This window comes from Orcinus orca, chromosome 5, assembly GCF_937001465.1.
Source record: "Orcinus orca chromosome 5, mOrcOrc1.1, whole genome shotgun sequence".
Taxonomy (NCBI): domain Eukaryota; kingdom Metazoa; phylum Chordata; class Mammalia; order Artiodactyla; family Delphinidae; genus Orcinus; species Orcinus orca.
In genome coordinates this window covers 30794159-30810127 of record NC_064563.1, presented here as the reverse complement: position 1 = coordinate 30810127, position 15969 = coordinate 30794159, and the positions used below count along the sequence as shown (strand labels likewise).

Below are 15969 nucleotides of genomic sequence, written 5' to 3'. Positions count from 1 at the left end.
CGTGGGATCTTCCCAGACCAGGGCACAAACCCGTGTCCCCTGCATCGGCAGGCGGACTCTCAACCACTGCGCCACCAGGGAAGCCCTCCATGTAGATTTTACAACAACATTTTAATATGTCAATTTGAATTTTCTTCTTCTGTGACCAATAGGAAACAATAATTTAATGCCATAACATTCAAAATCTCATGGTCAAAGAAGGAAATAGAAGATTATGAATAGGGATGAAAAAGTGCATCATGGCTTAGCTCTTAACTCTATTCCCAACCAACACCCCATTTCCAGAGGTCATACTGGTATGTTAATAAACTTAAGAATTCTCACTGACTTTCTCAAATCCAGAGAGAATAAAACTAAATCAATAGCCTCAACTCCTTCCCATGCTGAACGAGGTGAAATGGGAGGATTGTGGGAGAAAAATGGATGTGTGAACAATGAAAATTCTTTTTGCAAACATGAAGGACCATTCACTGAACGGGTAGGTAAACCCTCTCCAATTGTGTGTGTGGTCCATGAGGAAAGTCCCTCTTATGGGGTGGGAAAGGAATTCCCTGATTCTGTCAGAGCAAAGACAGTATCTAGATAGAGGCACCCAATGATGAGCAAGATGAAAAAAGAAACCACATGTCAACTATGGAAACATGCTAGAAAGAGCATAAGCTGGGATGAACCTGAGCAGGTGTTAATTAAAACTTCTTAGATACAACCAGATCTTTCTCCTTTAAATCAAGTCTTTTTGTTGAAATGGTTGATTCCAAGACAGAGAAAGTACAAAATGAGCATGGATCATCTTGTGCCAGAAAACAAGGAAGTGCTCAAAGAATCTGAGACATCAAAAGGACATTGAGTGAAGGCTTTTCCACTGGCCAAATCTGAAACAATTTCAGCATCAAAATGCACAATCATAGTAACAGATTTTAGCCCATTGAATAAAGTAGGAATCTACTATTCCATCCTGACATAAATAAGTAAATAAATAAATAGGAAAAGAGAGGTCTTATTTACACAAGAATGCTGATTGGTAAGCATAGAAGGAAAGTTGGAGTTAGAAAATCAGAAAATCACCATAAACCATCATCATCATCGTCCTCATCATCAACATCACTTGTTACAAGTAAGAATTTTAATGAATGCTAAAACAATTGGGGAAAACTTTGAAGAGTAATAGGATACTTACATTGTCTCAATGTATCTATTATTTAAGACTATTTATATGATCTCAAAGTATCTTTCCAAAAGATACTAATTTTAACAAAGAGAAAAATAAGGATTTTACACTAAAGAAACCTGGCAGACACCACTTAACAGAGTGACCAAAGTTAATCTCACTAGGAATGGACAAATCCACATCATGTGCCCCTGATACATTACTTCTGTGGTATTCCTGCCAAAAATGCATAACCTGAATCTAATCTTGAAAAATAGGAGACAAATTGAAATAGACAAAATTTTTTTAAATAACTGGCCTGTCTTTAAATATATATATATAATGGTCATGAAATACAAGGACAGACTGAGAAAGATTAAAAATTAAATGATACTGAAGATTCATGATAACTGAATGCAATGTGTTGCTATAAAATACATTATTAAGATTATTGCCAAATCTGAAGAAGATCTGTAAATTAGATAGTATTGTATCAGTGTTAATTTCCTGATTGTGATCATTTTACTGTGGTTACATAAGGGGATTCCTCGTTTTTAGGAAGCACACACTGAAATATTTAGGAACGTATATAGCTGCCCATCCATGTATTGCAGGGGCTAGAAGCTAAGAAACTATTGGGCAGGCCAAAAAGTCCCTTCAGTTTTTAAGTAAAAATGAAAGACACATTTTTCATTTTCACCAAGAACTTTATTGAACAACATATTCACCCTTTTGTTCCACTACCTTCTGCCATTTTTCAGCCAACTTCATAATTCCTTCTTCCCAAAACATTTTACCTTTTTGAGCAAAGAACTGTTCCAGATGCCTTTTACAGTCCTCCAGGGAATTGAATTTTTTTCCATCAAGAGAATTTTGTGAAGATCTAAATAAATGGTAATCCGAAGGTGCAATGTCTGGTGAATATGGTGGATGAATCAGAGCTTCCCCAGCTAAGCTGTAACAGTTTTTGCCTGGTCATCAAAGAAACATGTGGTCTTGCGTTATCCTGATGGAAGATTATGCATTTTCTGTTGACTAATTCTGGATGCTTTTCGTCTAGTGCTGCTTTCAGTTGGTCTAACTGGGAGCAGTACTTGTTGGAATTACTTGTTTGGTTTTCCGGAAGGAACTCATAATAGAGGACTCCCTTCCAATCCCACCATATGGACAACATCGCCTTCTTTGGATGAAGACCGGCCTTTGGTGTGGTTGGTGGTGGTTCATTTTGCTTACCCCATGATCTCTTCCATTCCACATTATTGCACAGTATCCACTTTTCATTGCCCACTACAATTTGTTTTAAAAACGGAATGTTTTCATTACGTTTCAGTAGAGAATCACATGTGGAAATACGGTCAAGAAGGTTTTTTTCACTTAACTTATGTGGAACCCAAACATCAAAGTGATTAACATAACCAAGATGGTGCAAATGATTTTCAAGGCATGATTTGGATATTTTGAGTATGTCGGCTATCTCCCATGTGGTATAAGGTTGATCATTCTCAATTAATGTCTCGATTTGATTGCTATCAACTTCAACTGGTCTATCCAACCATGGAGTATCATCCAGTGAGAAATCACCAGCACGAAACTTTGCAAACCACTTTTGACATGTTCAATCAGTCACAGCACCTTCTCCATACACTGCACAAATTTTTTTCCATTTTGGTTGTGTTTTTACCGTTCTTGAAATAATAAAGCATAATATGCTCTGAAAATGTTTCTTTTTTTCTTCCATCTTCAATATTAAAATGGTTACACAAAAATTCACCAATTTTGATATCTTTTTTTTAATGCACGCTGTTATGACAGCTGTCACATACAATCTAACAAAATTGTTTTGAATGAAGTTAAAGACAATTAAGTGCTACTAGAGCCACCTTATGGAAAAAAACTGAAGGAATCTTTTGGCCAACCCAATACATTTCTTAGACTCCCTTGCTGGCTGAGGTCTGGATTGGCTTTTGCAAATGAGAAACACTTGTGTGAGGTTAGAAGGTAGAAGAAAAGTAAAAGCTGTTGCTTTTCTCTTCTGGCTCTGGAAATGGTGGTGGCAGCCCAGCACCCCAAGTTCATGCAGTGATGGTGAATTTCTCACTGTTCCTGATCTCAAGTGAAATATTCCCTCCCTGTTTGCCCTTTATTCCTTCCAATAATTTTGTAAACTTTTTGCTTAAAATACAAAAAATGGGTTCTTTTTTCCTGTATGTTGTACCAGCCAAGATGTCATTCAAGTAAAAGGCAACAAGCAAGATGTTTTCAACCATGAAAGTGCTCCAGGGAGACAATACCCATGAGCCCCTCTTGAAAAAATGTTACTTGACAATGAAATCCAGCCAAATAAGACTTGAATAAACATAAATGACACAGGAAGGAAGAACTGTGTTTAAAAGATGATTGGGACCTCCCTGTCTGTTCAGTGGTTAAGACTGCATCTTCCAATGCAGGGGGTGCCGTTCGATCCCTGGTCAGGGAGCTAAGATCCCACATGCCGTGTGGTGTGGCCTAAATAAATAAATAAAGTCTCTTTTTAAAAATGGAGTGGGGTGGGCGCGGGGGAAAAAAGAGAAATTAAAAATGGTCCACATCAAAACAAAATCTTTTAAAAAAATGGATGATTTAAAACAGAACAGAGTGAGGGGATTGGAAATGCCATGGTAGGGGTAGGGTACTTAATGAATATAGGGTGGTTCTGGAAGACCATGTTGATAGGGTGACATATTGAGCAGAAACCTTCATTAAATAAGGGAGTGAGCTGTGGAGATATCTGGGCAATGAGTTTTCAAGTCAGTTTATAAATAAAATGTTATACACATCAAGGTAAAACATCCATCCCTGCTATCTGTATCTTATCATTGAACCAGGTGATTATGGCACCTACCACCACCTGATGGCAGCACATTCCACAGGAAAACTAAAGAGTGAGCAAGTCTGTGGTGGTACAACTAAAGAGCGGCAAACATCACAGAGAAATAAGAGTCCTGTAGTGTCTCTAGCCTCTGAATCTTAAACTTGTCAGACATTCCATCTGGACTTCCTGATTTCATCAGATTTTTTTGTTAAAAAGCAAGCAATATCTCTTGTTTATAGGTTTAATGACATCCAGATTCCATTCCGGTATTGTAAATGGTGAAGATTGGATTTGCTTTGCCTAGATTGTTACCTTCACGTCTCCATTTTCAAACTCATCTGCCTAATGTGGTCATCTTTGCTTGGGGTGGGTGTGGAGTTGTCTTTTAGTACCCAGGTAATCCAGAAGATGGCAACCCATCTGAAGACCTGCTGATTTTATAGTGTCTCTTTTCCTATAAATAATCGGAGCTCTTGTCCTAGCACTGATTTTGCAAGATCTGCCAGTGTTTCCACAGCTAAGTGCAGAGAAAGGGATGTCTTAATTGTTCCATTACACAAATGTTTATGGACAAGCCAAGCTCTGTGTGGAGCAACGCACAGAGTTTTGCCTGGTCTGTTCCTGTTGACACTTCAGGTCAGAGCTTGGGTGCCACCCCCAACAGAAAGACTTCCTGTGACTTTAGTCCTGATGAGTTTCCCTCATAGATGTTCCCTTTGCCCCACACCTTTTCACGTATCATCCTACATTCTAATGACTTGTTCTCTTGTCTCTCTTCCCTTTTAAAAAAATAATAAATAAATTTATTTATTTATTTATGGCTGTGTTGGGTCTTCGTTGCTGCACGTGGGTTCTCTCTAGTTGTGGTGAGTGGGGGCTACTCTTCGTTGCATTGCATGGGCTTCTCATTGTGGTGGCTTCTCTTGTTGCAGAGCACGGGCTCTAGGCGTGTGGGCTTCAGTAGTTGTGGCTCTCAGGTTCTAGAGCACAGGCTCAGTAGTTGTGGCACACGGGCTTAGCTGCTCCGCAGCATGTGGGATCTTCCCGGACCACGGCTCGAACATGTGTTCCCTGCATTGGCAGGTGGATTCTTAACCACTGTGCTACCAGGGAAGTCCTCTCTTCCCTTCTTTTGAAAGCTCTGTGATAACAGGGAATGTATCTCTCTTGTTAATTGTATTACACCACCACGACCCAGCACTGTGCCTGGCACATAGTAGGTACCTAGTAAATATATTTTATTGAATGAATTAATTTCCAGGATCCTTGGTCCTCTTATTATTATTATTCTCTAAATGAGTCCCTTTTTCATTATTAAAGAAAACAATTGTTTAATACATAGTGACTCAGTTTTTTACACTTAAATTCTTCACTCTGTGTTTCCTAAGAACAAAGGTATTCTCTTTATAACAACAGTACAGTTATCAAAATAGGTACATTAACGATGGTACCTCATCTACAGAATTTGTTCACAGTTTGCCATCTTTCCCCTTGATGTCCTATATAGCAAAAGGGAAAATGTTTTTTTCCAGGATTCAATCCTAGATCACAAGTTGTATTTAATAAGTGTCATGTCACATTATTTTCCTTTCATCTATAGCAACTCCTCAGCTTTTCTTTGTCTTTCAGGCCAGTTTTGGAGGATGTAGATGTGTTGTGTCTCTCAAGGTTTGTCTGATGTTCCCTCATGATCACACCCATGCATTTTGGCAGGAATACCACAGAAATGATGTTGTGTCCTTTTCAGTGCATCATATCATGGTGTCTATTTATCCCATTAGCGGTGATATTAATTATAATCACTTGAATAAAGTGGTGTCTACCAAGTTTCTCTACTATCATTAGTAACTTGTGGGGAGGTTCCGTTTCTCATCATATTCCCACCAGTTAGTTTCAGCATCCATTGTTGATTCTTGCCTCAAACAAGTATAACTCATATGGTTGTCAAGGGGTGGTTTCCAAATTCCATCATTTCTTCTATATTTGTAAGTTGGAATTCGAGCACAGCAATTATTCAGTTATAAAAAGAGCATTTTCTTTTTTTTTAACTGTAGTTTCTAATAGAGGACTTTTTCAACATCTTACTAATTCTGCTTTATGCATATACATATTTTACACCCGCCAAGCACCTGAATTATGGATGCATTATTTCCCATTGCAAAGCCCTTGTAGATTTTCCTTAACTGGCTGGTTGCTTAAGTGAGTGCTCAGTAATCCCATGTGGGAGAGTCCTATCAGGTCCCAGGGGATTATGTACGAGAGAGCAAATTATTGAACCTCTCAGAGTCTCACATTTTTGTCTGCTTGAAGGCAGGAGCCATGTCTTTATTCCACTTTGAATCCCTAGTACAATGTGTGTGCCAGTAAACCCACAGTTAGTGTCTGTTGAACTGAACTATATCTCCTCTGCACCAGTGTTAGTCTATTTTCTCTTATTAATTTATTTAAAGAATCTCTTCTGTTTTCAAATCTTTTAAAGGGTCTTCTAAATTCCTTTTGGGATCACTCAGTTTTTGTTTTGAATCTTTCTATATTTTAAGCTTTCCTTTTTTTTTTTTTGCATAGGTATGTTTCTACTTTCAAAAATATGGCTTTATTTCTCTACCCTGGCAGTTCCATTTAGATATCTATAAATACTTTTCAGATTTCTTTCTTGCTACTTACTTTCGATTGTGTATTTCTACTTTTTCTTTATTAAACTCACACTTTGTTGTCATTATTTTTTCAGAAATTAATACTGCTCTGAGATAGGGGAGGATGGGGAGAAATTTCGTTCCTGTTTTCAGGGGAGTCCGTGTGGCTATTCCCGCTCTCCACCACTGGGCCAAAGTTTTGCTGTTGCTGTTACGTGGAGGCTGAATCAATTTTTTTTTTTATTACCCTCAATTTCTACTCATTATTTAGGTTTGAAGGATGTACCTAAGATTATTTAGTAGCAAAATTTGAACTAGAAATGGGATTCCTGATCCCAAGCTTAGGACTTTGCTAATCAATGCTTCTTTCCTGTAAAATGGCTATGTCAGTTTTCTGGAAATAAAACAGAAAAGCCTGGATGCTTTGAGTCATGTTCCCTAGCCCCTCCTCACTCTGATTTCAGCCACAGCTGTAATGATGGTTCTGCTGCAAGTTCAAGTGCATGCTGCCTGTATCCTACCCCAAAGGAGAGCCTGCAGATTCTGCTTTTCTGCATCAGGTTAAGGAAGCCCTCTCTGTTCTGTGCACAGGTACAATCCAGGAGGGTAGGGAATTAAAAGCTGAGGGGAAATCCTCAACTAATACAGGATGGGAGTGGTGGATTAATACTCCAACCTCAAGATGGATATCTAGGGGGTGGGGCATGCTGTATGTTTTTCAGGGGTCCTTAGGGAATAGGCAGTGACATCAACAGTGGACCCTTATATTGACTTTTTCTCCTTTCTTTTCTCACTCTAGCTGATCCATCAATTCTGTTGCATGGAAACACTTTCCAAATAAACTACTTGCACCCAAATCATTGTCCCAGGATCTGCCTTTGGGGGTGCCCAAACTAAGCCAAAAATTCATTCAACAAACATTTACTAAGTGAGTAGTCTATGCTAGGCAGTGAGATAAAAGACCTGGAAGATAAAATTCCTAGGGCCTGCTCTGAAGTGTATAACGGGGAGACAGACAAGTAAAATATTACCCCAAAAGTTAGAGTCTATTGTTGGAGATGCTATGTTAGAGGCAAGAACAGAATGATGTGTGAAGACATGAGGGAGGGGTCACCTAACCTATACTTAGGGGAGGGGCTTCCTGGAGGATGTATTGCTTGAGCTAATTAATGACATGTGGATCAAATACAGCTGCAACAACTCTATATCATACAAATGCCAACTGAAAATTTAGTTGATACCTCTGTACACTCTGTGTAAGGGCTCTGCTCTGCTCTGTTGTGGTATGTAGTACATGACATGATTCTAGGTGATACACGGATGGACATTTGAACATTTTTGTAGTTGTTATGTTAATGTGTACTAGAATAAAAATTAGGAGCACAATACACTACATTTTTCAGAGTATTATGATTTAGGATGAGGCTAAAATTATTTAATCAGTTGAAATTGGCTTTAAAGAAAAATATTGAATAATAATACTTGGGTGCAGATTGGCAAAGATTGTGTGGGTGGTATGCAGAGTACTGAAGTTTGGGAAATAGTGCTGCAGCAGGAAGAAAATCTACAATGAAATCACCTCTTTCCAGAAAGTCAACAGTTTGTTAGGGGGCACAGGCCCATAAGCGAGATTAGTACCACAGTATATTCAGAGACCAAGTACAGGGGGAAGATAGGAAAGCAGTGAGGAGCAAAGTGAAGGAGAGGCTAGCTACAACATCAGTTGGAAGACAATTGCTCTAGTACAGGGGAGAAGTAATAGCAGCCTACATTAGGGAGCGGCTATAGCAATGAGAGAAAGACAAGTAATATAACAGGTTAATTGCACTCATCCTGTGAAAACCTTGCTGGTTGTGAGCAGCATGAAGTTGAAACCTGTTTAGCCAAGTCCAGGGCAGTTTTGTTCATATACACCCAAACACACAAATGGAGTGGGAGAGCTGAATTCATCAATCAGAAAATAGAATTAGAAGCATATTTTTATTTGGCCTCAATTATCAGAGGGTTTTAGTGTGAATTATTCAGATATTTGACTCCATTTTTTTCTGCTTGACTCAGAGGCTGCAGAAATGCTAACACATATATAACGTTTTCTACGTTCCAGGCATGTTCTAAGAGCTTTATATTTTCCATCTTCATAGCCCCTTATTTTGCACAAGAGGAAACTGAAGCATAGGAGTTTAAGTAACTTGCCGAGGTAATGCAGCTCTGTGAAGTAGCAAGGATTAAACTCAGGCGTTCTGGCTCTAGAGTATCTATTCTTAACACTACACTAGAATAAAAGGCTCGGGCAGATAATGCTGAAACAGGTCACACTTCAAGGTTGGATCGTGAAACACTCTTACTGGTGGCAGGAGCCCTGGTTCTGAGATCACAGTTTCTCCATCTGTAAAATGGAGATAATAACGACACTAGGAGTTTGGTGCAAAGAAGGAGTGAGATAATGAATGTGAAAGTGAACTTCAAATTATGTATTTGGCTCTACACACCAGTTTTTCGGAATAATGAGTACGCGAGCTCAAGAAATCGCAACAAATCAATCTGTGACGCTTACAGCAAGACTCCGCCCCTGAGGCTCCGCCCCTGAGGCTCCGCCCACCGCGAGCCGCAGGTGGGGCCGGCCGATCTTCTTTGCGCATGCGGAAACTGCTGCGCGCTCCCACCTCTCACCCAGGCTGAGAGTAGCTGCCGTTTCTGAGAGGACGATTCGTAAGGAGGCCCCTGGTGCGGTTTCCCTTTGCTCTCCCCTCTGCGGGGCCTGGCCGTACTTCAGCGGTGTCTAGAGCGTGGTCCGTTCTCGTCTACCTACCTGACTTTCTTCAGCGGTAACTGTGGTTGGCCCAGTAGTCGGCTGTCGAAAGTGCCGGCCCCGGCGCCGGCGCCGGCCGCAGCCGGGTGGGAAGGCTCAAGATGGCGTGCCTGTTGGAGACCCCAATCCGCATGAGCGTCCTTTCGGTGAGTTACCGGCCGCAGCCGCTTGGCTGCCCGCCTGCCCGAGAGCTCGGGCCCAGCCCGCAGCATTCACCACCAACGCGGCGTGCCTCCTGGGCACCACTCCTTGGGGTGGCCTCCGGCTCAGCTCTAAGCATGGGAGTTGAGAGAGGGTGGGCGGGGGGGAGAGACGGGACCCGGCCGAGCCCGAGACGTCTCCAACTCCGGGAGCGCTCACCGGTGCAGGTTCTCAGGACGGCGTCGGGCGGGCCGGGTGGTTGGACACACGGGCAGCTGGCCCGGCGGCGCGGCTTGGGCTTTGCCAGGCGTTTCACCGAGCCTTCTTACCGATGCCTCTTTCCTGGGGCCGAGCGCTTTGCCGTGTGAGGCGCCGGGTTTGCCGCTGGCCTGGGGGTGAGCGCCCACTCAGCCCTCCGCGGCTTTGGCAAAAAGAGACGGAGGCTTCTTGGCCCCCACTGTCTCGGGCTGCCAGGCCAGGTCTGTGTGGCTTCTATCGCGTCCCAGCACCCGGTCACAGGCTAGAGCTGCTTGCTTCTTGGCAACGGGAATTTCTTATCAGCTGCAACGTCTCCTAGTGTATGTAGTTATTTAAGCCCCTTTTCTCCGCTCTGCTGCGGAGTCTTGAGGAACCTGTGACTGGCCTTCCTTTTTCCTTCACAGGGAGTCAAACGTTGAAAAAAGAGATCAGATTTTCCTACTATTGAAAGAAGGGAATGTATTGACATGCCTGGAAGTAATACCTAGTTTGTTCGCTTAAATTTAAAAATGAAACCAAAACTTTCACCTTTGCTGTGTTGCTCTTGAGAGAACCAAGGACCGGGGGTGAAAGTTACTAGGAGATAACTTAGAAGGGTTTTGCAACAAATGAGAGCTGTCCAGCTCTGAGAATGGTCAGTTTACCAATGGTCCATTTGCTGTTGTTGGAAACAAGCAGGCAAAGACTGGTTGACCATCTTTTAGACTTATCGTGGAAGTCAGTCTGATGTTGAGAGGATGGTTGGATTATAGATGCCTTGTCAGGTACCTTGAGGCTGTGGCTCCAACGGGTTTCTCTTCCCTGACTTCTCCCACAAACACAACTCACCTATCTGGAAGCACTTAGGACGTTTGCTGCAGTTCACAGTTAGAGCATTGTGGCATATTCCACCTTGATTTATTTGGGCGGGGGTGGGGTGGGAGCTGTACACAAATTTGTCCTCTGATCCATTTCAATAGTCCCTTTTCTTATTTTTAAACTGTAGCTGGGGAAATACTGCTCACCTAAGCATTGAATTAGCTTGTTACTCCACCTCTGACTGACACCTAGGAACATTTTGTGGGAGAGCAGGCCAATGACTTTCCCTCATTAGCTTTTTGTTGTTTTTTTAAGTATGCATCTGGACTGTTCTCAATTTCCTTAATTATCTAGCTTATCCTTCATTTGAAGCTTCTTTAGTTTTTGTACGTTGTCAACCCATGTAGTGTACAGTTGAAATTTTGGGGGGTTTTTTTTCACTCCCTCAGTAAATAATATTTCCTATTTTACTTTATTCAAAAACTTCTTGAAGAGTATTCCCTACTTCTAGTGGGCATTTGCTTTAGCCCTAGTCTCATTGGGGGCTCTTTTTTTTTTTTTTTTTTTTTTAAGGTTTTCACAGTCCCAAAGTTTGGTCTTTCAGTTCTTCAGTTCTGGAGCCTTGGGGAAACAGACCTTTGGATAAATGATTTAAACTGTCTAAACTCACTGATTATAATAATTTCAAGTGAAGCCTGTACCTTTCAAAGTTCTACCTAGGGCACCACTTTTTGAAATACAAAGTGCAAGTGGAACAGGAATTAATCATCAGAAATTATCTTGAAAATAATTGGTTCCTTTAATAGGCTACTATTTTGCACAACACCCAGTGCACAGTTGAGCTCAGCTATGCCTTCAGGAAGCTCACCATCTGAATGACTCCATAACCTGAGAAACATAATTCTCACCAGAGGCAGATCAAATGGTTTTAAAGAATTTCCATTCAAGGCCCTTTATACCTTCTCCTCTCTGAGAGGTCTCATTCATTTTTATAACCTTAACTATAATCAACTCACACATCTACATTGGCAGCCTTGACTGTTCTCCATCTAGTCTCACGTCTTCAGTTGTGTGGATGTTACACATCACTTTCCAACAAAGCACATTCCTTCTCCTAAGAGAACTTAGTCCTGACTTCTCATTTCTGTTAATGGTATTATCTTTCATGGATCACCCACTGTTAAACCACTTGAATCATCATTGACTCTTCCCCCTTTCATGCCCCTATAGCTAATCAGTTCTTAAGTTCTGTTGGCTCTTCATTCTCAGTGTTTCTCACATCTGTCTTTTCCCATGACCACCCTCTCATTCCGGAACTTATCATTTTGTGCCTGCATTACCACAGTTCCTTGCAGTTATTTTTACTGCCTCTAGTGTCTTATCCTCTTGGTTGAATTCAGTTCTCTGCATTTATTTCCCTATACAGCACATCGGATGCACCGGTTCCCTGTTTCAATTCTTCAATGGGTTCCTGTTGCTGAAAGGCTGATGTTCATATTCAGCTTTGGATATAAGATTCTTTATCCTCTGCATGAACCTTCTATTCCATATAAACTGGCTTTCTCAAGTTGAAGTGATCTTGGGTTCTTACAAAACCCAGTAACTCTTGTTGTCTGCCTGCTCATTTGCACATATGAATTAGAGCTTTGTATAGGTTTATTCATGTAACATATTTTGAGCTTCTGTCATTTGCCAGGCATGGCATTGGGTTTGGGAATACAGTGGTGAGCTACCTAGACTGTCTTTGCCTTCTTGGAGATTAGCCTAATGGAGAAAATAGACATCAAAATGTCACACAGTTTTTTGTGAATGGTGATTAGTGTTATGAATGAAAAATATAGGGTGCTGTACAAGCATGTAATAGGGGAACGTGTTCTAATATGGAGAGCAAAGAGAGCTAGGGAAGATTTCCCTAAAGAAGTGACAATGAGCTAGAGTTCAAGGACAAGTAAGAACTAACTAGAAAAACAGAAGAACATTCCAGGCAAAGGAAACTGCTTTTGCAGTGGCCCTGAGGCTTTTAATAATTAGTCTGTTTTATCTTCTTAGAGAGTAAATTAATTCAGAGGTAAGTGCTTGACCTTTTCTTCTTCTTAACCCAACTACTTTTTATAGCACTATGTCTTTCATATATTAGATTCTCAATAAATATTTGATTGAACTATTTATTTGGAGGAGTTGGACAAAATCTCCAGGTGTCTTTCTAGGCTACACCATGATCACCCCATCCCTGTAATGCATTTAGCATTACAACAACACTGTTTTCAACAAATTTATAAATTTTCCCATGTTTCCCAAACTTTTGGGTGATTTTACATTGATTGCATTTTTTTAAACTTTTTATTTTGAGATAATGACAGATTCACAGCAAGTTGCAAAGATAGTACAGAGAGATCCCTGTGTATACTGTACCCAGTTCCCGTGTTTGGTCACATTTTATATAACTATAGTACAATATCAAAACCACAAAACTGATATTGGTATAAATATGTATACAGTTCTGTAATACCATAGTCAAGATCTCCCTCATGCTACTTCTTTATAGTGACACCTGCCTACTGCCCCACACGCACTATCTCTAACCCCTGGTGACAACTAATCTCTTCTCCATCTCCATGATTTTGTCATTTTCTATAATGTTGCATAAATGGAGTCATACAGCGTGTGATCTTTTGAGATTGGCTTTTCTCGCTCAGTGTAATGCCCTGGAGATCCATTCAAGCTGTTGTATGTATCAGTAGTTTCTTCCTTTTTACTGCTGAGTAGTATCCTGTGGAATGGATATATAATATGGATGTTTGAAAGATAGTTTGCTTAACTGTTCACCTGTTAGAAATTTTGGGCATTTCCAATTTTTGGCTGTTATAACCTGCTATGAACAAACATGTACAGGCTTTTGTGTGGACATAACTTTTTGTATCTCTGAGATAAATGCCCAATAGTGCAATTGCTAGGTTGTATGGTAAATGTATGTTTAATTCTTAAAGAAACTGACAAACTTTTCCAAAGTGGCTGTACCATTTTACATTCCCACCAGTTATGTTTGAGAGATTCAGTTTCTTTGCATGCTCACCAGCAATTTGGTATGTCATTTTTTATTTTAGCTGTTCTAATAGATATATAGTGATATCTCATCATGGTCTCAATTTACATTTCTGTAATGATTAGTAATGTCAAAAATATTTTCATTACTTACTTGCCATCCATATTTTATTGAAATATGAATAAAATATTCTATTGAAATATGAATAAAATATTTTAGTGAAATATGAATAAAATATTATAGTGAAATATTTTTTCACGTCCTTTTGCCCACTTTCTAGTTGGACTTTTTTTTTTACGCGGGCCTCTCACTGTTGTGGCCTCTCCCGTTGCAGAGCACAGGCTCAGCGGCCATGGCTCACGGGCCCAGCCACTCCGCGGCATGTGGGATCTTCCTGGACCGGGGCACGTACCCGTGTCCCCTGCCTCAGCAGGCAGACTCTCAACCACTGTGCCACCTGGGAAGCCCTGTTTGTTTTTTTACTGTAGAATTTTGAAGTCTCTTTATATATTCTAGATGTGAGTCATTGGTCAGATGGGTGCTTTGCAAATATTTTCTCCCCGTCTGTAGCTTATCTTTTCATCCCCTTAAACATAGGTTAAAAAATGAACTTTGATCTTAATTTCACACCTTGTACAAAAATTAATTCAAAATGGATCGTAGATTTAATTGTAAAATATAAAACTTTTAGAATAAACAAAATTTGCAGAACCTTGGGCTTGGTAAAGAATTCTTAGACATAACACCAGAAGTATGACCTATTTTTTAAAAAATTGGTATCAGACTTGAGATGAAAATTTATGCCTTTTGAAAGACCCTGTTAAGAGGATGATTACACTTTACTTTGGTCAGTTTGTAGTGATTTGAGAGAGACAAGATAATAAAATGCCTTTGAATCATACTGTAGGCTGGCACAGACGGCTAAGGCCTTTGTTACATTTATTTCCCAGTGCCATTATGCCTATTTGATGAGCAGTTATTTGCACTGTATAGGGTATTCCAAGTCTGGATATTCCTTGATTATGTTCTGTTCTTGATGATTATAAGCATTTGTTGGTCTTCAGGTGCACAGTGATTTGCTCTCTTACATGGACAACTGACAAGAGCTAAAAAAATTTTTTTCTGTGAGGTTAAGGTCAACTATCTTATAAGTATGAATTTGCCCTCTCTTGGTTTTTAGTAGTAAATGCAAAGTAAAATCTTGTAAGCACATTTTAAAGTTTCCCTTTTGTTTTCTCTACAAAACACCAGCAAGCACAGGATATGTCAGGAGGTGGTCCTAAAAGAAAACCAGTATGAACTTCCTAATCTTTAATGGCAATGTGGGAAGAATGGGAGATGCTCATCATATGTTTCTGGACATCTTCTATCTTTTTAAGGAATGATTGCCACCTGAATTCAGACAGCGAATGCTCAGGAAGTCTTTTAAACTTTACCAAGAGTTAGGTAAGGTCTTCAGTTTCACTTGGATATTTATATCTAGCCTTCTTGTCTCCTCCCATTCTCATCAAGAATTTTAAAGTAGTACCAGGAGCCAGGAATTTCAGTTACTCTGACTTGTATCTTTTTGATTTCTGATTTGGCCGTTGTTTTGCAGTGTAATATGTTATGTTGGCTTCTAGGTAAAGATATGGATTTATTGACAAAGGATGATTTCTGTTATCTTCTGGAAATTGGAGAGCAGCTGCCTTCCCTGAGCTGTAGTGCTATGATCCTTAGGACTGTTTAGCTAGGAATGAAAAGTATTCCAAATAAGAGCTGTTTTGCAGAAACAGCCCCCACTTGTCACTTTGGTAGAAGAAAACTGTTTTGATCTCATTTCATAAACTCAGAAGAATAAAGAGTTAGCTACATTCTCTGGCATATTCATAAAACAGTTATTGGGGGCGGGGGAATGATGAGACGGTGTTATGCTTTCTATTAAAAATGAAAAGTTATGGTCCAGTGGGAAGAGTTTCCAGCCTATAGAATCTATTAATATTTGGAGATCTTTACCACCTGCAAAATGATTAGAGAACACATGATTCTTCTGTTTCTGGAGTGTTTTAAGAATTTATTAAGCTTTCAAAAAGTTGTAAGATGTGACTGATTGGATGAGGGGAATGAGGAAAAGGAAAGAGTCATAATCATGATCAGGCATGATTGACAAGATTTTTAGTTTTATATCTAGGTGGTATCCTCTACTGAGATGGTGAGGATTAGGAGCTGAACGTGTTAGAAGAGTAAGGAGGAAGAATGAGTTTCATTTTGGACATGCTGAGTTTGAAGTGTTTTATGGGAATTCATTTA

General features: G+C 40.1%; 1 protein-coding gene across 4 annotated transcripts in view; it reads left to right on the top strand.

The window, feature by feature from the left end:
• The first annotated feature begins 9283 nt into the window (after window positions 1–9283).
• The window catches only part of ARMC8 (armadillo repeat containing 8), a 106494-nt gene continuing 99808 nt past the window's right edge, over window positions 9284–15969 (top strand). For 3 of the 4 annotated variants that reach the window (XM_033404098.2, XM_033404097.2, XM_004278954.4), the window contains exon 1: window positions 9285–9586. Coding sequence is in view for 3 of the 4 variants with exons in the window: in XM_033404097.2 (XP_033259988.1) it covers window positions 9542–9586 (45 nt within the window). In the remaining variant the exon portion in view is untranslated. Of the gene's footprint in view, window positions 9587–15969 lie in introns of all 4 variants that reach the window. The other variant, XM_004278957.4, reaches the window with a different exon arrangement.